Raw genomic sequence first — 24205 nt, forward strand, 5'->3', positions numbered from 1 at the left:
TTTTAAGTTGCTAAATTAGGCAATAACATTTCTTTTAAGTCATATTTAACATACATAGTATTTTTATAACCACTGGTTATAAAGCATAGTTATTTAATTATGTTATAAAATAACCATATTAGCCTGAAGAACACACAATGTTGCCCCTTTAAGATAAAACAGAAACCCAGAAACATTCTTCCTTAACCCGTTGCAGCTGAACTACCTTCATCAGCCTTTATTCTGTGACTGATATCCACACACATCCTCTCACATCTCCAGACTTCTTAAGATATAATTGTGCTTCTGCTGCTTGAACATTAAAATGAGAAATTAACTTATTAGTTCTGTAGCTTCCGTTATTTTTTCTTCCTTTGCCAGGCCAGTGGGTAAGTTATGCATATCGACTGCCTGGAGGCAGACAGGCTGCTGCCTGCTAATATAAAGCGTGTTCTCCTGTGAAGCTGACAGCAGTGGCCGACAGAATAAGCTCAGGAGGTAATTGGGGTCTTTAGTCTGCAAACCAATACTCTCCCTGGAAGACATTATTCATTCTGGGTAATTAGACACAAAAGGATAATATCTGCAGCAGATCATGATAAACTTGATCTTTGATTTAATCCCATGGCCCAAATGATATTTTCCTTCACACTGCCTGTTCTTGTGCATGTTTTTTTAGACATCTTTTAGGGTACATTCAGAAAAGGAAAGTCCTTGGATGCTTTTGTTTGGTCCACTTTTGTAACTGCAATACCATTTTGTCAAGAGCAGTTCATACAACGCTGTTTTTTCAGAATATTTATAATTTTGGGATGAAGTTAGCAAATTTAGCTGCAAGCAGGATGAGACGAGATGCTCTGGACCCTCTGACCAATAACCTGCATCGATACAAAGAAAGCAGAGGATGTCCTGCAACGGTGGCTTGTGAAGTCCAAAAGAAACATATATTTCCTGTAGTTGGTTCGGGTCGAGGGTCATCTATTCATACGAGAAGATAAACACACCAGAGTTTGTTTGGAAATCGTCGGAAATCACCTCAAAAAGTTGGTTAGTTCGTTTGATCTAAGACCCAAAACACTCAAGAATTGTCTTGAGTGTATTCAAACCTGTACACAAAGTCCGGACCAATGGGGGGAACAAACTCTGGTCCATTCAAGTGGATCACATGTGTTTGGTTTCCAATACACCCTTAGCGCATTAGACTGTGCAGACGGTCTTTAATACAGCATTGCCATAAAACAGGCATCGCAATGCATCACCTTTGCAATTTGCTCCATATCCAGCTTTAATTGCACTTACATAAAGGTCAAAAATAGTTTTGATAGTTCAGTGGTTCAGGATTTTATTATGCCCTTTTTATTGTTATGACCTTGTCTGTTCATCAAACTGAGCATGTTTATCACAGGATTCCTTTCTTTGAATCGCCTGCACCACTTTAAGCAATGAGACAAACTGGATCAGACGATACTGCCAATAATTTACAGTGACCTACTGAACTGTCCATCTTAAATGTTATTGAATGTATCAAATCTTTGCAGCAAATTAGCAAAGTAACAAAAATCAAACTAATGGCTTAAGGTGGTCTAAATTTAGCCTAAGACATTCAGGACTAAATGAGGTCCAATGACGACACAATGATGTGATCACGTTTCCTTTTCAGAGAGTGAATTATTTTACAACCTCTAATTTATTGCCCTTTAGAGTATTATCCTTTTATGTGCCATGTTTTAACATAAAATGAGTCACCGTTTCTGAAAATGGAAACCAAAGTCATTATGTTTGATCAGTCCTGAAGATGCTTACAGAGTTTGGAAGGTCGCCCAGAAGATGTTCTCTCTGAAACTTTCTCTTTTTCTTTGGCTTGTTTTGTTTCTCCCTGCAGAAGGCCACATTGATCCAAATGCTGCTTTGGATAAAGCATTTTATCTTAACAGAGGTTGTGCTGAGTCAGGATCAATGACCAGGGTCCAGATTGGTGTCACAGGATGTCGCAGCTTTGAAAAACATATTAGACCTGCAGAGCTTAGGAATTTAAATGTAAACCACATTAATGCAGCCCCTAATTTGTGTTTATTTAACTGTTTTAGATCATAAAGGTGGATTTTCTTAACATTCTTATATCCAATGTTTTATTTTCCTTTCCTTTCTTTTCTGCACAGAAAAAAGAGGGATGGCAGGAAAGTTAATCTCCCACCACACTGACTCCAAGGTGCGCAAATCCTATTGACTGCAAAATAGACCCAAATCATCAGCCTTCCACTACTGAGCTCAACATTTGAACTGAGGTATTTGTGGTTATATGCTTCCTCCAAACATAGTATTATGCATTATGGCCAACTGTCTCCACTTTAGATTTAATTGTTTAAATTCTATCTTTTTAGAGCGTAGATCTTTCCAGTCAACCCTTATTTGCCCTGTCATCCGCATTTAACATGGTGTGATAGAACTCCAGCATGTAAGGGTGCAGTGCACACAGCAGGCTCAATTTCCAATTGTTTTCTGAAATATGTTTTTTTTTTTTTTTGCTACTAATTAAATGCAACCACAAAGCAAAAAAAAAAAAAAAAGTTATGTTTCGGTGCTGGTTGCTGCATTGTTTTACAGTGTCGGAATTTTTAAGTCCTAATTTTTTGCATGTTTGTCACTCTTCAGTTTTCCAGAACATCAAACCAACTTCAATGTTAGTCAAAGACAATAAAAGGAAACACAAAATGCAGTTTTCAATGAAGGAAAAAATCCAAACCTATATGGCTCTGTGTGAAAAAGTGATTACTAAACCTAACAGACTGACTAATTTTTGTAGAATTGTTGCAATTCAGTCAACATAGATGGTTTTCAGCTTGAACAGCCTTTGCAGATCAAGCCACAGCTTCTCAATAGGATTTATGACAAGAGTTTGACTAGGCCACAAAAAAGGACTTTTTTTAGTTTTATGCCTAATGTAACGGGACACACACTTTCCTTCAACTTTTGTCTCGTCAGTCTACAGAATTTCTTTCCCAAAAGTCTTGGAGGTCATCAAGATGAGTTACAGAAAAATGGAGAGCCTTAATGTTAATGTCCACGACTGAGCTCAACATTTAAACTGAGGTATTTGTGGTTATATGCTTCCTCCAAACATGGTATTATGCATTATGACCAAGTATCTCCACTTTGGAATTAATTGTTTAAATTCCATCTTTTTTTGCTCTATAGGGGTTTTTTGCCATGGTGGCAATTTTTGCCTCTTTCTTATGGAGGAAGAAAAGATGACCTCTGACCTGACCTGAGGAAAGTGATGACTGGATGTTTGTTTCTGCCACCGTTTCATGTTTTCACCATGGATGAATAATGGCTCTCACTGTGGTTTACTTGAGTTTAGAAATGGCTTTCATAACGCTTTCCAGACTGATATACCTCAATTACTTTCTTTCCCATTTATTCCTGTATTTCTTTGGATATCAGCACGATGTCTGGCTTTTGAAGATCTTTGAGTGAACTTCACTTTGTCAGGCAGGTCCTAATAAATGTATGCCTTGATTGAAAGCAGGGGCCTGTGTGTGGCTAAAAACAGATAATCCAGGCATGAAAAACCACAGTTCTATTTTATCAGGATGGGGGCAATAACTTTTTCACACTGGCCCATGTAGGTTTGGATTTTTTTCTCCATTTATAATCAAACTTTTGTTTACAACTGCATTTTGAATTTACTTGTATTGTCTTTGACCCCTATTTAATTTGATTTGATGCTCTGACACACTGAATCGTGACAAAGATCCAATAAAATAGAGAATCGGAACGAGGAAAAACACTTTTTGTCACCACTATATGTCCGGATTTACCACGTCTGGCTTCTAGTGCAGAATTATGCCAGTGATGTAAAAGTCAGAATAAATGTATCATGACCGTTCAGACTGCAGACGCTGGGGAAACTATAGGATATGTAACAGATTCAGTCCCATATTTGAAAGTGGCACAAATCAGATTTTCTGGAGGGTGAAAAGATCATAATTGGGCTGTTCAGACTGCCGTGAAAAGTTGGATATGGGTTACAAATGGGCAAATAATTAGATTTGGGTTGCTTTTGACTGCTGTGTGAGATTCAGCTCTTACTATGTAGTCACTTTTTTTGGCATTGTATTCTCAGATCTGGGACGTTCACCACTTGGAGGATGAATCAATGTCTTAAATTACTTTCCATTATCAATAATGTTTTGTCTGTAAGTTTGGAAATGGCCTTATTAACCTTCTAAGATTCTTATGTAGCAACATTTTCTTTTTCCATGTAAATGCTGATATCTTTTCACCTTCATATGGTGAACTTGTTTTTCACACACAGCTTCTCCATTTGGACTTCATTTTTGTTTTTAAACAATAACAGTGTGGGATCATTTTGTTTTGTATACTTGGGAGTTCAAACTAAATTACTTTAGAATCTGGTAAAGAGCAGACATTTTTTATTGCATCTTCATTTCACTTGAAAACTAACAATAACTGGTATCTTGAGGTTCCCATCAAAATAACACTGTCTGCGATGGAAAGATGGACAGAGACATTAAGGGAATGCTTTACTTTCTAAGCCAAACAAATGTGTGTCCAACATTTATAATCAGAAAAAACAATATTGTCATAACAACTTCATACTTTTCCAATGCGGCTAAAACAATCGCAAAAAGTGGTCTGTATTGACTGAGATAAAAAAAAAAAAGATTAAATGTCCAGGAATTGTCAGGTTTTCTTTTTAGGAAATAACTGACTCAAACCACAGTAAAAAAAATTATGTCAGGCATTAGTGGAGAAAAGTGTATGCATCAGCACAACGAATCAAGTAGACAGAAGCTGTGAAAACCGCTGACATTTCCAGTCACAAAGATTTTTAACCACTTTAATTCATACAAAGTGCAACCACACAAGGTAATCTCTACATCTACATCAGGAAGGCGTTTCCCAATGTTCGTTGTTCTTCTCAACATCTGGAAACTGCCCCATTACTGCGTGAGTGACTGTTAAACATAAAAACGATGGCCAGGGAAGAAAAGAAGAAGAGCAAAAACAAAACAATAAACAAATAAAACAAAAAAAAAACTGAAAAAGAAAAGGAAAGTACCTTTCTTGTGAGTAGCTTCATTTTTCGAGCCTTTGGGGTCTAATAAAAAAACAGATCAGAATTAAACACAGCAAATACTAACACCACCTTACCAACTATACGTTGTTTGTCCTCATTAAGGAAAACAACAGCTTCTTCTATCACGGAGCGAACAAGACAGCAAGGCTCGACTATCTAAGGTGTCGCTCTGCTGCCAACACTCAGCGAAGGTGAGTGTGTGGCAGAGGGGGAGACTTGAGAGGGACAGTAGGGAAGGCAATAGCAGGGAGGAGGGATGCAACGAGTCTGTAAGGAAACAATCTACTGCCATACTGCAGCGGGCAGGAGAGGAGAGGCAATGCACTGAGATGAGGAGGAGGAGGGTTGCAATGCGGCTCTGTCAAGAGGAGCTTAAATAAGACTAGCAAAATGCACTAAAGGAGATGCAGGAGGCCAGAGAGAGAAAGGAGGGCAAGGAGGAAGGGTAGGGATGCAAAGACTACATGTCAAACTGGCTTCATTTTTGGCTTTTTATTGCCTTAAAGAAAACTTTTATTTCTGTATTCTTTACAGCAACATTGTAATGGTAAGTTACATTTTCAACCACAACTTTAACTAAAATTCTCAAATCAATTCTTCGTCCTTTCCAAAACTTTCAATCCAGATAAAGTAAAAGCACAGAATTCATAAATGATCTCCAAATCTGGAGAAAAACCCTATTTTCGCTCTTAATGGGCATCATTAAATTGAAGTCATTTGGCTGAAATGGAGCCCATGATGTAAATCTGTAACCTTTCACAAATGGGCCACATCATCTCAGTTTCAGAACTTTCGGGCTGCAGCGAGGCTGATTTATAATGGAGAAATGCCAGCCTGCTAATGTCAAGTAACTGGAAGTAGAGGCCGAACGATTCATTGCTGTGCAGCGACCAGGCATTTTCCCCCTGTTCACTCCGGGAAAGTTAGTGCTCGACTGCGGACTCTGCCTGATGTGTCATGGAAGATTGGTGGCTTATTGGATTTATTGGATTTGTCTGTAAAGTTCCAGAAAGTGTAAAGCGCAAAGACAAAAAGTTGTGTTGCTGCTTTGATCAGCAGTTGTTCTATCAAACCCACAACACAATCAAACCTGCTTGTCGTCTATAAACTTGGAATAAAATATAGTGAATACTCATCTACCAAAGGTTTGTCAAGCAGAACAAATCTCTGAACATTTGGATGTTGTCATAAGATGTACTTAGCAAACATTCAAAGGTATTTTAACTCTTGGAGCTTAGATTTGTTGATTGATATCCTATTTTACCTCCAAGCTGAACTGACTGAACCAGACCAAATCTGGCTCACGCTACTTGACAACTGCTATAGTGAATGATGGCAACAGCACCGAGCAGAAGTCTGGGAGTAATACTGCAATCAGTCACTGTCAAACCCCTAAAATAGGAAATGGCTTTTAGGATATGTTAAAAGCATTCACTGCCAACATAAACTGTTTGCAGGCAGGTGACTTAAACTCTACAATCTAACCGAACCCATTCCTAAATCTCTCTGTGTCCAGACTAAACCCAGGCTTAACCATGTGGTCAGGCAGCCTGTCGAACATCCCACGCTTTGGTCTCCTGAGCGTTAAAAATCAAAGCTACTTTGTCTTTTGGTCTCTTTCATGCTGTATAATTCTCATTGCTTGAGGCAATTTACAGTGATGACAACAATCTAACTGCTGGCTGTACAGAGATGATGTAGATGACGTAACTAAAAACTTTGACTCTGTGCAAGATAACAAAGGAGCTACACTTGGTAGATTGCATTTCTTATGGGTAGTGCTTCCAGACCTTAAAGAGCTGCTAAACATAGTTGTTTGACAGCCACAGGCCATGAATGCTTCCTCCTAAGAAGACAGTATCCCCTGCTTATTCTTTTTCTACTTTTAATAAAATTCAGTATAGATACTTGCAGTATAATCACCTACATAAAAATCTCTATTAGTCATGATTCAAATCCTACAGGAAGTTGACCACTTTCAGAATGTTTTACTGAAAAGTCCATGTAAAAATGATTTGGAATCTGACAACAAATAAGATGTTTATGTCACACACCAAGCCTTGCAGAAAACTGTCCATTTTAAACTGTGTTTCTGCACCACAAGACACAAAAACATTATTTTCTGTGCAACTTTTACTGCTTCATGAACTTTAGCAGACATCAATTGATGGTCACAACATTGGCCTGATATTTTCATAAAATAGAATTGAATAGAAACAGCCTTTATTGTCCCACAAAGGGGTAAATCAGGAAAGGAGACATCCGGAGGACATCCTGGTCAGATGCCCATCCTATGGAGAACACTTGCTTCGTTCTCAGGGTTCAAATCTCACGACCACAGGTGAGGAGTGGAGCATAGACAAACCGGTAAGCTCAGATCTGATTTATATATCTAAACTCTTTTGTTGTTTTTTGACACAACAAGCAGTTGAAGTGCTGCACATTACAGTAGGCGATGCCTAAGTCCATCAATCCGACTCCTGTTCCACCATGTGATTACTTGCAAACAAAACACAAAACTCCTTGAACCTCTCAGCTTGAGGCAGAGACTGACCTCAAAAGGAAATAATTTAATTTACCCGGGTTTGTTGTTGTTGTTGTTGGTGCGTTTCTATAATCTTTTTTTTTTTATTATTATTATTATTTCTACTGTCTCCTATCACCTAAACAACATGGAAACAGCTTTTTGTTTGTCTTATCACAGTAAACAATAAGAATCTCTTTGCGAGTCTTTCCAAAACAATGCAGGGAGCTTGCGGCCACTTTTTCCCTCAAGCTAGTCATTAGGAGCGTGATCGGATTCACAGGAGGACTGAGTGGCCTTTAATAAAGCTGTATTCCCCTTTTCTTTAACTTATTAGCTGTGGATGGGTGGACTGTTGAGGGAGGAAGGCAGAGTAATGTAGCTGTCAAGTCCTCTTACACATCCCAGATTAGCTTTGCACCGCCTCAAGCTAAAGAGGCCCCATGTTTCAACTATCTTTAGATCACAAAAAACAATAATGATAGGCGGTATTTGTAGCAAATCTTGATACCAAACATGGAACTGAAAAAATTTGAAGCTGCTACTTTAACTGTATCTGTGCAAATTCCCTTTCTGGTTGTTGTCCTTTCCTCTTATATTTAAGTAAGTTTTGAGAGGCACCAGACTCTTGGCTTCCTTTAACCTATTTTGTATTCTTCCCCTCACTTCCTCTGCCAGTCTGTCTCCTCCTGCTGGATGATGAAGCATGATCAATATCTTTGTGATAACTCCGGGGAGTGTCACAGCTCTGACGACATTAAAATTCCCTGTTTGGTTCAGTGTTTTCCCAGATCGAATTTAGTGGCTCAGAGAAGAGAGGTCTGCTTTGTGGAATATTGAAAGCACATTTGGACCTTTCCTCTGGGCATGGATGTCTGCTTTCTCCTGCAGCTTTCAGCTTGTATCCTTGTAGTGATTCACAACATAAAAGAAGGAGAAACGTGTGGAAATTCCTGTGTCCATTTCAAAGCTGCTGCAGAATGGAACCGGGTAATGCAATATCCACTGGTATGAATATAAAGGCAATAAATTCTGTGTTTGCATATGAAGCCCAGAGCTGCACAGTTGCCATCTGCCATATTTACCAAACTGCTTTCCGAAGCAACTCCCTCCAAGTCTGTAAGCCATTAGCATTGTTGCCTTTCCTCCCCTTTCCTCGCTCCCTCAACCATTCATTTCCCCCCTGCAGCCAGTCCCCCATCCCACACTCATTACCTTATGTCCATTAATCCCATTAAGTAGCCATTAAACAAGTGCTGATAAGACCAAATGAACGTCAAGCTCTGACAGCTAATAACTACCGTCCCACGTCGACATGTTCAACTCTGGCAAGGAGAAAAGGAGACACTATGTGAAACAACAAGTGCTCCAGCTGTGAAAAAGAAAGGGTAAAAGAAGAGCAGCACACTCCCTCTCTGTTAATACTGGACTCATATCCACTTGTTCAGTGCTCAGTGGTAAAGTGACACAGCGGTGGATTTTCAGAGGGATTTTTTTTTTCTTTTCACGCTCATCGTGGGGATTTCGGAGCAAACGGGAGGAGGGAGCGGAGTGAAAGAAATGATAACAGCTGAAAGGGGGAAACCACTGTGGCTGCTCAGTGGTGTCACAAATCAAATCCTCACACATCAGACTTCTCCCTGTTCTGTTTCTTTGTTTCTTTGCTTTTGAGAGAGTTTTTATTTTATTTTATTTTATATACATTGAGCTGCAGGGTGTTTTTCCACTCAATAGTCTGGTAGACTTGGTTCGCTCGGGAACCAAGGTTGCAACATCTGTTACATGTTCAGTGCAGTTTGATGTCACCCTGCACTATGTCAAAAGATCCAAACTAATTGAAAAGCCTGTTCACCCTCCTCACCTCTAGTCGCGCTGCAACAAGAACAACTAAAGGAAACAACACAAAAACCTCTGAAGAAGAAAAAGAACGTCCTTCTTCAAGAAATCTAAACAAAAATGAAGTGGGATTTTAGTGGCTGTGGTCATTTCATTTTTACAATTCTCCTCACTGGGTGGCGAGATAAATATATGTCCATATCCTGTTAGTGGCCAAAAGGCCTTTTTTTGCATCACATCTATCATATTTATACTCAAGTCAACCTGAAAGCCTTGGATTACCAATAAGAACTTCAAAGAAACATTTATTAGCTTTAAAACGTGAATTAAACAAAAGTCCCCGCTTCAGTTAGATTTATTTTAAAAGGTGTTTTTGTGTAGAAACGTTTTGTCTCCTACTGGATTGTTTTCTTCCATTTGAATGTAACTGAAGGTTGATTTTTTTATTATTATTTTAGTGTCACGCTGCTGCAATTAAAGATAGATTTTTAATGCTTTGCAGCAATAAATGTGTTTGGTAATGTATAAATGGTCCCTTGTGAAACTATCCCTCCTCCTTGAATTTCTAATGTTTTAACTACAAACTTTAGTGCATTTTATGTGGATGTTAAGTTTAAGTAGCAGAGAATTATGAAGTCAAATGAAAAAGATCCAAAGTTTGGCAACTTTTCACATTGCATTGCCATACATTTGTGTTTAGTCCTTGTTACTCTGGTACCCATAAATATAATCAAAAGCAACAACTTTTTAACAAATTGTAGCTTAAAAAGCTCAATGAAAAGCTATAACACCATCTTCTCCTCAGTTTGGACAAGTGGTTAGCATCATCCTCTAGGTAAAACTCATCTTTATTTATATGAATTAAATAGACTATGAGAACTGTAATGTAGGTAAGATGCTGACTACTTATTACCTTTCAATTGATTCCCCTTCTAAAAAAAAAATCAAAGTTATTCCTTCAAGTCAGGATTTATTTTCTTTAAGTTGCTTTTTTGTTGTTATTTTTATTTAATATTTTTAGCTTTCTATCCTGAATTATTTGTGATTAATCTCATGTAACGTGTTGATGTCCTGTATGCATTTTATAAGCTGTTGAAGACAAATATCAAAGTGTTCTTCCTTCAATAAGTTCAAACTGTAACATGAGCGGCACTAAGTTTAGAGCAGCCAACATGTTCAGCGTATTTTGAGGCACTGGTCACTGCCTTGCAGGGGATTTTGAAGGAGAAAGAGGAGTTACGTAGTGGCAGCGTTAGCCAGCTCATCTATTTCTGATCGAGCCTAAAACTGGGGGCATAGTCGCTGCCGTCGCCCTTGCTGCTGCTCAGATTGAGTGATGAGGAAGGACGAGGTTATGGCAGAGAGGAAGAGGGGAGTTGCAGCATGAGTCTGTGCCATTCATCAAGACACATCCGACACAGAAGGAGGGGGGAGCACATGAACACGGCCACCAATAAGCACCCTGATCCCCTATCTTTCACTCCCATACAAACTCATTTATCTTTACAGCATCTTGTGAGCTATCATCACAGAGAAGAGCAGATTAGTGATCTTTTTCGGGAGCTGAGCAGCATCATTTTGCACAGAGAGCTGAAGTTTTGCTCGTCCTCCAGGTTGTTTAAGGACTCAATGATGGTCAAACAAGGCGGAGAAAGGATGGGGAGTAGCTATGTGACATTCATGAACGATCCGATTCTTTTGAACGGCTCTTTTTTCACGGGTGATAGGACTAGAGTCTCAGTCAGTGAAAGCCGTTTCTTGCTTACTATGCTCTCTGCACACACTGCAGTAGCCCTTATTACTCCACTTAATTACAAAACATTGATTTAATCGCCAAATAAAAGAACCAGAAGAAAGGGCTCCCTCACCGACTCAGGCTTCATGTGGGGCAGAAAGGATGAGGACGGTCATGGTGGCTCCCTTCTTCTTGATTTCTTCTTGCTTGTTGCTCTTTGGTTAATCTTCTTTAAGTGTTGTTTACCATTAGTGCATTGCCCTAATTGTTATATGTAATGATGCTGAAGAGGAATTTTGTTTCTGCCTAAACAACTCAAGTCCACTTTTTTCCTCTGCTGTTTGCTACATGTTTTCCTTATTTTGTTGCATTTAGCACTAAGATGTTAATACACATAATTGTAAAAAAAAATACAACTATAAGGTATGTGACATTTATATTTTGAAATTGTACATTTTATGGGAAAATATACATATGTTTTTTTCTGTAATAACATACTAAGGTTATTTACTTAACACAGATTATTTAACTTTTTGTGAACTTCACCCACAAATAAAATAAAACTATATTAAGATAAAATGGCTTAGAAAAAAATGATCATTTGAACAGTTCTTTGAAGTGAATGGGTCCTGAAGATTTGGTTCCTTTCTAAGAGCCATAAGTCCATAACTAGTGGGAAGGAGGTTAACTGGAGGAAGGAAAGAGGAGATGCTTTTGGACATCTAGGTGTCGATGACATTGTTTTTCTGTCTGAAGGACAGAGATGAGGGTGATGTTAGGAGAACTTAATGTTATTATGGCAAAAAGAATGAGGGCACAAATAAGTGCAAAAAGAGACAAATACAAGAAACCGGAGAAAAGAACAAAAAAGTGCCTGTGGTTTAAGGAAAACGTAGAATTTCCAAACATGAATGAAGGATGGGAGTAGAAAACGAGGAGGGGAGCATACTATTATAAGAATGACAAAGCAGGGGCAGAGAGAGAATGAAAGGATGGATGAATTCATGGATTATAAATGGCTTGTCCTGAATGTGTCAGCAGTGTTTCCTCTCCGTACTCCAACAGAGGAACCTGCTAAATCAATCGGAAGCTTTCTGCTCGCACAGTGGACGCCCCGAGTCATGATCACTGTAATTTCCTCTCATGCTGGTACTATATTCGTAGCTTTGGGCAAATCTCGTCTCTTTCCTCTCACATTTCCTTCGCTGCCTTAATTCTGCTGTTGCTGTGTAGAAAAAGTAAATCGGCTGGTGCTAATTTCACCAGAAGGGAAGCCGTGTAGGCTGGAAGAAGCACTTAGGAAAATAAATGTGTGATTTTAACATGTAGATTTAAAATTGCAGAATAGATAATAAACATAATATACACATATATTTTAACAAGAAAACAACATCCCCTCCTGAGCACTAACTATCAAATTAAATTAGACTTTCTCTGACTCGTGCCATAATACCTTAATGACTAAGCTTGGTGATTCCTAGCGAGACACAAAATAAATTTTTAAAAAGGTAGGAATATTTTTCTTCTTCACATAGAGAGACTTTTCAGAGTTTGACGTTGAAGCAAAGCGTTACAAGTGTTATGTGAACCAATAGGAGGCAGCCACATTGCTCTGCAAGAAACGTAGGAAACTGAAGGATTTGCTTTCTAACAGATAAAAGTGAGCTTACAAGGGAGATTAAAAAAGTAAAGTCTCCACCTTAGACCTTTTCTCAAAGCCAAATAAAATTCACCAGTTTAAGGTAAAAAGGGGAGAGATAGGATTTTGATTTAGATTTGTGCAAGTGTCAGAGCTGATCCAACAGGTTAGGGTTACAGGGTTAGGGTTGCAGGTAACCCACTAATGAGATCAGTGAATAGATGAGTGTTACTTTTAATGCTCTAGATCAGGGATGTTTTGCTACTCTTTGATGTGTCCCTGGTCCAATACACCTGAATCAAATACTGAAATTCCTCCTCAGTAGGCAGCAAGTTCTCCAGAGTCCAGCTAAAGACAAAAATATTTGATTCTGGTGTGTTGAAGCAGATACATATCTAAAAGTTTCCACTTTTTGAGGACTGGGGTTTGACATTAGGGTTCTAGACAAGAAATCATAAACTCAAAGTTCAAAGTCAAATTAAATCTGGTTTTGAATAAATTAATGAGCAAATCCCTTCTTTCAAATTTTCTTACAAGGACAATAAATGCCGATTTTAAGGCAAAAAGAGAACTCAAATTATTTGAGATTGTTAAACTTGATCAACTTTAAAGGTGCTAATATCTTCAGCAGTAAAGTGCTTTTCTTTACACAGAAAAAAACATCAACTGAACTTAATGTGCATCTAAAAGCTCATGAGGACTAGAATTTCAATCTCATGTGTTGGGCATTTTTTTGATTAATAAAGACACAGTGTCAACTACTTTCAATGTAAAGTTTTAAAAATGAAGCCAGCAGAAGAACATACTGTAGATGTAAGACGTATTTAAAACTGAAACTGTATTTTCTACCACGTCAGTTGTTGTTTCAGGCTGCAAGAGATTGAAAAAGAGCAAGACTTAAAACAGGTAACAGGAAGGTTCAATATTTTGCAGCATAGTTGCTTCATTTGGTGTTTTGAGGTTTTAACCACTGTTATTCATAAAACCTGATGGATTTCTAAATGTTCTCAGCCTTTTGGAAATTTACTTTCTCTGAGGAAATCCTGCAGAGAAAATGGTTTTACAATTAGCACAATGCCAATTTTTCTTTTGTCATAAAATCGTAGAACTCTTCTCTCACACACACAATATGATTTCTCAAAAGTCAAGAGTTTGATGGATTGAAAATGCAACAATAAGCCCTGGATACGTTCCTCAGTGCTTGAATAGATTCACCAGGATTCCTCAGGTTTCATGGAGACTTTTTCCCTTTCATCCAAAATTAATCTTCCTTTCCAATCATAGTTGGAAGCAACAAGCTGTGGTCAGGACAATAACACTAATAGCATTCCTCCCTCAAACCAACTGTCTTTCATTGTTCAAAACCGACACGTTGCTGTCTTTTAAAAAAGTGTCCAATGTCCTTGACATGTAAATGCACCGCTGAGTAGTTTGTGTTGCTGTGTTGGTGCATCTGTTTGTGTTGCTGATGTTTGGTTTCTCCACATTAGAGGTCTGAATATTCCTGTTCAAACCACCGAGCTTGTGTTTGTGGGTTTTATCACTGGGATGAGCCAATCTCTGTATTAGAGTGTTGTTGGGTTTACGCTAACTAACTATCTGGATGTGCTGTTAACAGGAATAAAAAAAAGGTAGATGAATAAAATTATTTGTATTTTTACTTTATGTCACCATCTGCAATTCTTAAAAGTAACATACAATAGATAATTTAAAGCTGTTTTTGAGGGGTTGGCACAGCTAGTAGCATAATCGTTAATCAGCAATTAGAGCAAAAACAGCAGCTGCAGACTTGCTGATATGCCTACAAACCCAGATACCTACTGAGAGAGAAATTGAATAGACTGAAATGAGCATTGGGAGAACAAATCCTTAAAAACAACTGAACATTGAAAATCTCCTATGAATTTCCTAATATGTTCCATGCACACATGTTGTTTATTTGTTTAAGCATTCCATGTTTTGGAGGGTAATATGTTCATTTAGCCATAAAAAATATTTTAAAATCTGGAAGATTATTATTACTGCAGTCAGCGCCTGGGAAATATTTAGGACAACAATTGCACTATGCCATTCACAGAGTTGTGTGCTGTGCGGGGAGTGGCACACAAACATAGCAGAAAACTGACGCAAATTAACGAGTCACAGAGTTTACGCTCATCCTCCTCTCTGACATCCATGACAGATTTTCCCATCAGACTCTGTCTATTAACAGCTCCAGACTCAATTTTGTGAAAAGCTGCATATAAAAGTCATTTTCATCATTTCATGGAAAATATTTGTTATTCTGAGCACACACAGCAGTTCACCCGATCATGTTCATTTGTCATAAACTTTATATTAGATAATATGAGGAAAATAAAAATCATTAAAGCTATAAATCTGGATTCAGGCTTGCTTTCTGCCCTGCTGTACAATACGTTGTTGCAGCAGTGACTTTGGCAAATTATTGACAGTAAGAAGTGAAAGAATTAGAGATGGTTTGATAGACCTACTCCCTGACACACACCTGAATGCATTTTCTGCATGTTAGGAGTCGGTTCGGCTGTTGTGCAGCCACAGCAGGTTTAATAACAGACACTTAGTCACGCCAAAACTCCTCCGCCCCTCTCGACTCTGTCTCGCATTAGCTGAGATATCTCACTTAGAAAGATCACCATATAATGGGTTATAACATAATGGGCTCAACGGAGAGGGAAAATAAAGCTCTGCAGCAGCATTTCTTAACGTAAGCTGAGGTTCCCGACCGCACAATCCTGTGTGTTACCGTCCCCACTGTACTAAATATTAGAACAATTTTATTTCACTGCGTTAGAAAAGAAGGGAAATTCAGAAGCAATGAAGAAAGAATCATACATTCAAACTGTGGAGCTTTAGGGCTTGATGAGGAAACCTGATTTCACTATTTTCTCCTCATTCTGAGCACTAAAGAATAAGAATGGAGCACACACATAGCCCTTAAGTCACTACATGTGTGCTCCAATTTTAGTTCAGCGCTAGTGCCATTTTTTTCTTGAGTAATGTTAGTTCTTCTAAACAAGAATTGAAAATAGAAGAAGAAATGTCTAACATACAGAGGAAATACCAGCGAAGTACCAACTTTAACTGGTTTTCTCCATTTTGGACAGACATTGGTGCACATGTAACAACTACAGTATGCTGTAGAAGGTTTGCCAGGAAAATGTAAACACCTCAGGTCAGCCCCAAAACCCTTCTGACCTTCACTTACTGTTTTGACTGCTGGACAAATCTGTAATTACCGATAACATCATCACTTGTTATGCAACCACTGAAGTCCTGGGATGTTCTAGCTTCTTGAACTGTAACCAGAGAGATAACCTGTCGCTTGTTTGGATGTTCCCAAATGACATTCAACTCGGACCATTCCTGCAGAAAAGGTCATTCGGTACCAAGTGGGTTTAGCTTTTAACATAGACACTTGATTCTGATGGGCGAACCAAGATTCCTTCAGATCAAAACATATTTAGGATTACTAGGCTGTTGAAGACTAAAGTACAAGAACCTCAAGGTATAATCATGAGAAGAAAAAATCACCATAATGATATGTATTGAAATAAATAATATATGGTTGATACAAACATTCAAATTATCTGACAAAAAAGAGAAACAAATTCACATTCACCTCATGAACCTTAACTATGTTGCTCTAAAATGACGTTTGAATCGATGTCTGCACGATGCTCTGTAATCTTTTTGTACACATTAATCACATTAAATAAATGCATCATTGAACAGGGAGGTTTCCCTCCCTGTTCAATGTTCAGACAGTTTCTGATGTGAGAGTGTTGATCAAAGAAACCTCTGACATGTGTCTTTATGGGGGCTAACATTCAGGGAGAGGTCACTATATTTTATATTATCATCAGCAGCATCCTCAACATGAGATCATATTCAGCAGCACGCTGGCAGGAAGGAGGTACATTACCTTGACCACCAAAACAAGCACTCAGGATACTGTGTGGATACCAAGGAATGTAGCCAACTAGCATCATGACAGCTTAGATCTAAAATATGTTGATGGAAATGCTGTTTTGCCACTATAGTGGGGCTCAAAGTGCATTTACAGGGATTTATGCTCAAGAAAGTGCAAGAAAAATTAGGTGTAAGGTCTGACTTGTTTCTGTCCATAGAAATTTGGGCAATGTGCAGAATTACCTTTGTTGTACACTGCAAAGGGCAAACAAAAGAGATCAAGAGATTTAAAACCAAGAACATTAAACAGAGAACAGAATTTTAACAGCGATGTAAAAACTGTTTGTCCCACTTTTCGGTAAAGAAAAAAACATTTAAATACAAACCTTCCACTGGAGATAATCTTTGCTAAAAATGCATTTGGAGATGTTAATAGATGCAGAAGCAAGAAGGAATTTTTAGAGGAATTTTTGGCTACATTCCTGCCTTATCCGACTGAGTCTTGGTGGCAAAATCCTACCTTTAAAATTCGGTCGAATTCTGGCGTCGTACCCCGAGACTTTCCCCATGAGTTTGTCCAGAAACTCTGATGGTGGCATCGGGGAGGCAGCTTTCCTCGCCGCAGCTTCTTTTGATGCTGCTAAGCTGGAAAACAGAGATTAATTTGATTAGAGACAGAATGCAACACAGTGGGAGATGTCAGGAGAAAAATATATTAAGAAAAATGTATTTAATTTGTATTTAATTGAGCGTGGGGTTATTAACAACCAAAGTACTCAGGCTAGGAGCTAAGTTTTCATATAAATTCTCCTAAATTAGATTAAGTTGTCATAAAGTCTGCACCTGACATTTTAGAAACTGACTGTACCTGCTTCACTGGTGCTGCAATTAGAAAACTTTAACTTTTTAACAGTTAACTTTAAATAGCACATTGAAGAACAATATACAAAAAAAGTCATTTAAACCCTATTTTGTGTTGTATTCCCATTTGCTCTTCTGATTGCAGACAAAATAAGCCTAACATTTAATTCATTAAAATACATCCATTCATTCACAACCTTACATGCTTAATTCCAGTACCTGGACAAATCAATTTTGTGTATGTGAAGAGCATGCAAACTCCAGAATCAAGCCCGATGTGAGACGCAGTGAGATAAGGCGGCTAACTGGAGCTCAACGTAGCGAACGTTCCAGATTATAAAACAGTTTTTGGTGAATAAAAAAAAACGTTTTTGGTGAATAAAGTGGAGTAGACTTGCTAATTGTCAGATGACGGAAAACGTTGAAGTATCGTTTCTGCTTCAGCTCGGAGTCGCGGTTTAAGCAGAGAGGTAATGAAATACAACAGACACTGACAGGCCTCTGCGTCTGCATTTCTCTGAAGAGCTACTGAGCGGGAGGAGGCAGCCAGGCGAGGAGAAACTGTTCTTATCTATCGATTCACTATTTTTATCATACAAACATTGGGCTGTAGTTGTGCTATTAGCTGCTAGCTAACGACTTTGCTAGCAAAGCTAGATAACTAAAAGCTTCTTCCCTGTACTGTTAATGATATCAGTCATTCTTTAGTATTTATTATGTAATGTCAACACTGATTGACAACGGGGACCCTCGTCGGGTCAATCAGTGTTGCTTCCTGAGTGGACAGTTTGATTTCACAGAAGTTTGATTTACTTGGAGTTATATTGTGTTGTTTAAGTGTTCCCTTTATTTTTTTGAGCAGTATATGTCCGATCTTCTAATTTCCTTTGCTGCATGATGTACATTTCATTTATTCAGGCGTTAGGTAAATGTATCTTGAAGAAGAATAACACTTAAATAAAAGTTCAACAAGGATATTCATTTAGAATTAAAAATAACTAACCGTGAATTACCATGATAGATATAATGAATGTAATAAAAGTTTGTCATTAATGAAGGGGAAAAAACTCAACCCAGACTTTAAGTTGGGTTGAGTTGAGCTGTATAATATTTTTGGAGCTCCTATTTACTCCTAATTGTTACTGGGAAATATGCAATTTATTGTAAGACAATTTAAAGATAAATTTAAGGTTCGCAGAGTATGCAGTTAAAAAATGTTTCCCAATTATTCAATGGGGGAAAAAAACTAACCTCAGTTAAGTAAAATAAAATTGTAATCAAAACTTTTGGAATTGTAATGATTCCTTTTTTAAAAAACAAATCGTTTTGTTTAAAAAACTTTTTTTAAATTAAATAACTAATTTTTGTCTTGTGAACTTAAAAAGTTATTTGCCAAACATAAACTTTTATTTTCACACATCAGAAATCTTTTGTTGTGATTTTGGGCCCTGCCCACGACTCATGTGAGAATCAAAAGCAAAACTTTGAGTCAAACAAAAACTTAGAATAATAAGAAAAGATTTCTGACATGCACAAATGTTTGTTTTGCAAAAAAAATCTACTTCATGAGACAAATGTGTGATTTAAATGTTTAAAAAAGTTTTTTTTAAGCAAAACTCAGTAGGCTTTTCTCATGGTGACATGCATTAACAAGTCAATTTTTGCTTTTGTTTTTTTTKTTTTTCTTTTTTCTGCAGTTCCACGTTAAAGTTTGATGCAGCTCTGCTTTCCTGAATGGACCATCTTCATCTCCACTGCAGCAAACAGGCAGCTCTTTGTTTTATAGATTACAGTCCACTAAAAGGTTGCATTATACCCTTGTTTATATTTTTAATAGTGTAATTCTGTAAAGACAAAATATGTCTGGTGGTCCAGCTCTGATTTACATATCTTGCTAAATTGCGGGTTTGAATATTGCAATACTTTCCTATAACAAAATAGACATGCAGAAAGAAAGTTAATTAGATCGTAACATGCACAGTGCGCTGCGGCTGCACAACCAACGCGGACGCGGCTCTGCCGCTGCAAAGAATTGAACTTAACTCACCCAGTGGCTTTAATTAATGGAGTTCATCGCGCTCAGAAGCGCCGCTCACTTCAGCGGATGAAACAGACATAACATCTGTCTGTTTCGGGGGAGTCAAACCACGCTATAATAATAATAATAATAAAAAATAAAAAATCCTCGTAAAAAAAAAAAAAGTTCAATGGATCGGCTTGGATCAGGCAGATCCAACTGCCCGATGAACCAGCGCAGATTTCTCTGCAGATACAACCAGGAGGAATTTGTAAATCTGTGCGATCAGACCACAGCAGGTGAAGTGTTGGTAATTTAAGTGGAGTTGTAATTTCATTTATTATAAGTTATTGGGGCCATAGTCAGTGGTTTTTGTCACTACGGAGAAAAAGTTAGATGCATTTATCTGCTTTATATGTGATGGGATCTGGATACACGATTCACCTGAATATTAACTAAACCCAGGCACGTGCAGAGGGGGGAGCTGGGGGTGCTTGAGCACCTGCCCTTTTTGCTCCTTGCCCCCAAGTGCCCTTTTGGTCAACATTTTTTTATGTTTTTTTTTTTCTTTTGGTATTATTGTTATTATTCATTGTATATGTCACATTTTTGTAATTTATCATTGTTTATTAAACTCTGAAAGCTGAGAGGCTTTGTTAATATTCTGTCCTAGAATGCGGTTAGATGTGCCCTTTTTTTGTTGTTGAGCACCTGCCCCCTTAGTGGTCTCTGCACGGCCCTGTGACCTATCAAGTCCAAGGCCCACCTTCACGCCTAATTTGGACTTTACTGTCTCCAGGACCTCTATTACCTCGGTTGGGAGGTTTCTGCTCCTCCACCGTCAGTTTTAGCAAACACCTTTCAGATAATCATTTCCTTTTCAGCCACATAAGAGAATATAGTGAGGAGATTTTCTGTTTAAGAATTGCACCCTGCTGAGCTCAACAACTTGTGCAATAATTGTAACCTGGCACATTACTTTGGTCATCAATATGAAAAAGGAAATCATGCATACAGAATCCAAAATTCTTTTTTGATTACTGTGAATTCAAACTTAAGCTCTAAAATATAATTTTTTGCCATGGTTTCTCTTTGACAAGAGCATAAAAATATATTGGATTTCACCTGAAAACCTGTCGACCTCCTTCGGCCTTCCAGTGACTAGATTATTTGCAATTTGGAGATCTGTGAGACCGGAACGGTTTCATTGTGGCTCAGGAGGTTTATGGTTGTTTTTGTTGGTATCAGGACAGCTGCTGACAAAACATGTTTAAGCTTTTAAAACCTTTTTTAATAACTGACTGTCAGCTAAGTTAAAGTGACAGTTATAAACTTTTATTTAGCTAAAAGAATGGATATAACAAAGTATCCTAACACGGGGAATAATAGTTAATGTAGCATTTGTCATGCATACTTTGAAGAATTGTACTTGTATTAGTCTTCACCCAAATCAAAGCATAGTGGCCTTGTGTTTTGCTCTAAAGTCAGACACTTTAAAACATCACATTTCTGAAATTAAGACCTTTGATTTATATTTTGACAGGTGGATGAAATTATAATTGTTGCTAATTCTTCCACATATGGCCATTACAGTTTACTTGCTCAGTTGTGAATGAGATCTTGGACACATTTCTTGATCAAATAGAGGAAATATTTTGGATTTCTGACGTTTTTAAGATTAACAAAAGATGTGACAGTAATCTATTTAACACACTTCTGAAATGTACATTTATTTCTGACACATAAAAAGCATTAAGATATAAGCTATGCCTTAACTTGCTATAATAAAACTTTAGCAAACCAAGGACAAAGTCAGAGGACAAACTTCAGAACCAAAACAATCTATGGCTTTAATACTGAATATGAAACAAGGAGAATAGTTGAGAATATTGGCCACAGGGCTGTAATGTTGTTTTTCCTCCTTTATGCAAAGAAAGCCTTGCAGGTAAAATGCCAGAAGCAGGCTTTCTTATAAGTTTAATTTTAACCAAATGAATTAAATACATCTAAGACATTACAATGCACCCGTGACACTAACAGCTGAACTGCAGAATTTTCCATTAAGTGCACAAAGAGGAACGATTTGAATTTTGGAATTAAACTCATTCACAACCTGAATAACTTTGATTTCCTTTACTCATAATAGTATTTAATGCATTTTCTTTATTTGTCACATAGCTGAGTGTTTAGTTCAAATTGATTGAAATAAAAGAAACTAAAATGAACTTTTTCCTTTCAGTGAGTAAATGCTAATAAAACGTCTAACCAAAATCCATGAGGTGCTCTCTAATAGTAAACTCAAACATCCATGTTTGGTTCTGCCCACATGAAGGGGACAGCTTTCTGTGACTGACGGAGAACATCCACAGAAACACTGCTGGACAGGTGTTCAAAACCCGACACCAAAATAAAATAAAAACAAACTTTTCAATAAAATTACATTAACAGTCAGCTGAAGTGCAGTTTGAGTTTCTTCTTGCTCTTGCTGCACTGAGAGAATTAGCACGCACTACTACGATGTGGACTATTAATAACTTTCTGACCCATTTCCTGTGATGACAGCCTAACACAGAGGTGTCCGAAGTGCAGCCCGCGGACCATTTGTGACCCGCTGAAGGATTTTCTGCAGCCTGTGACTGCAATTCAAGGATGGTACAGTCTTGGCCCACGACCACAGATGGATTGTTTCATGTTTTCTTAAAATTATAAAGGTTACGTATCAAGCATTTGTGAAGAAAGAATTAGCCATATCCTGTTCTAGGTGACTTAACATTTGTTGAAAGTTATTTGACTTTCAGGCTCCATGATGTCACAGTTGATAGCAACGTTGCCCAGTTGCAGCAAGAAGGTTCTGGGTTCAAATCCCAGCCTGTGTTTCTGCATTGAGTTTCTAACGTTGCATGTTGGGATTTCTGCGAGTTCTCCAGTTTCCTCCCACAGTCCAAACACACAGCTCTTAGATTAATTGGTCTTTCTAAAGAGTTCTTTCAATACATTGAGCTTATTTTCTTAAAATGTTGCCTGTTTAGTTTAATGTTTATTGCCATGGTGCCATACATAAACTGACCTCAATGATGTGTTTCATCCATCCATCCATTTTCTTTCACCCTTGTCCCATGGGGTCGGGAGGGTTGCTGGTGCCTATCTCCAGCTAACGTTCTGGGCGAGAGGCGGGGTCACCCTGGACAGGTCGCCAGTCTGTCGCAGGGCAACACAGAGACACACAGGACACACAACCATGCACACACACACTCACACCTAGGGGCAATTTAGACAGACCAATTAACCTGACAGTCATGTTTTTTGGACTGTGGGAGGAAACCGGAGTACCCGGAGAAAACCCACGCATGCACAGGGAGAACATGCAAACTCCATGCAGAAAGACTGGGGCCGGGAATTGAACCCAGAACCTTCTTGCTGCAAGGCAACAGCTCTACCAACTGCACTACTGTGCAGCCCAATGATGTGTTTCCATCTCATAATTTTCTTTTAGGAATAAGAAGCTGTAATTTGTCTTATAAGATTTTGTATCATTATTAGCTTTGATTTTACCAAATCTCAACAGGAAAAGGGTCAGACATGCTTCCTATTAAGCCTATTAAACTATAAGACACATCTTTTTATGCATCTGGTACTAAAACCCAGATATGAGTTTATTGTTAGCATTTATTAATGTGTAATCTGTCTGTGTGACATGGTGTTTTCACATGGTTTTGTGTTTATTTGTATAAACATGAGAAAAAAACAATTCAGCTGACTCTAAGCCTTTAAATATTGAAGCCATAGTAAAATGTTTCACAGTGCAAAAGATAAATGTAAGGTACAATGGGATCTTGTCCTCTTTTGAATCTCTCTGACCTTAACTCTCTGAGCATGAGATCAGCTCTCCAGACTTTATCTTATCCAGGCGATGAAGTGGAAAAACATGAGCTTAATCTCTCACTTCTCTTTGTTTGAATTTTTTGATTTACTGGTTCTTGAAAAGTTCCCAAAGTGAACTAAATCATCATTAACCCAACATCGAACAACAGTTATTCCTCTAATGTTCTACGAACAGCAGAAGAAAATATACTGCCTTCAGCAACACACAGTGCAGCTGAAGTTAAATGTAAAAATGGTGATTATGCAGGCATTAGTTGCAACTCCTGATGAGTGCGAGGGAGGAGAGCACAGCCGCCGCATTAATCTCCCATAAATTAAAATGACACTTGATACAGTCGATTGCGCTTAAATTTTCACCTTCTAAATGTAAAACTGCAAAGCGTGACTTTCAATATGGTAAATCGTGTCGTACGGCATGATAAATGGCTCCATTAGCAATTCATAAACATGCAACGCAGTCAGTGCTGTCGCTTTATCTGGAAGGTGCTGATCAGTATCGTAGTCTGTAGGGGGAAAATGGAGAATATGGAGGGGGCATGATGGGAAAACAAAATAAAATGGACAAATCCCTCGTTAGTCTTAGCACTAAAGGGCATCTGTGTGTACAAACAAAGCAAGTAACCACACTATTACAAGTACACAAAAACCTTTATAATGTGCATACATAGGTTTTATAGATTTATATGCATATATATATA

The 24205-nt window shown here is 38.0% G+C and overlaps 1 protein-coding gene across 4 annotated transcripts in view; it reads right to left on the minus strand.

Annotated features, from left to right (window-relative positions):
• Positions 1 to 24205, minus strand: part of glra1 (glycine receptor, alpha 1) — a 122407-nt gene that overhangs the window by 71821 nt on the left and 26381 nt on the right. For 2 of the 4 annotated variants that reach the window (XM_008420834.2, XM_008420835.2), the window contains exons 2-4: positions 17268 to 17392; positions 16991 to 17002; positions 5066 to 5104 (exon numbers count right to left, since the gene is read on the minus strand). In XM_008420834.2, coding sequence (XP_008419056.1) covers positions 5066 to 5104; positions 16991 to 17002; positions 17268 to 17392 — 176 coding nt within the window. The remainder of the gene's footprint in view (positions 1 to 5065; positions 5105 to 16990; positions 17003 to 17267; positions 17393 to 24205) is intronic. The other 2 variants (XM_008420837.2, XM_008420836.2) reach the window with 1 other exon arrangement.

Source organism: Poecilia reticulata, linkage group LG10 (assembly GCF_000633615.1).
Source record: "Poecilia reticulata strain Guanapo linkage group LG10, Guppy_female_1.0+MT, whole genome shotgun sequence".
Classification (NCBI taxonomy): Eukaryota; Metazoa; Chordata; class Actinopteri; order Cyprinodontiformes; family Poeciliidae; genus Poecilia; species Poecilia reticulata.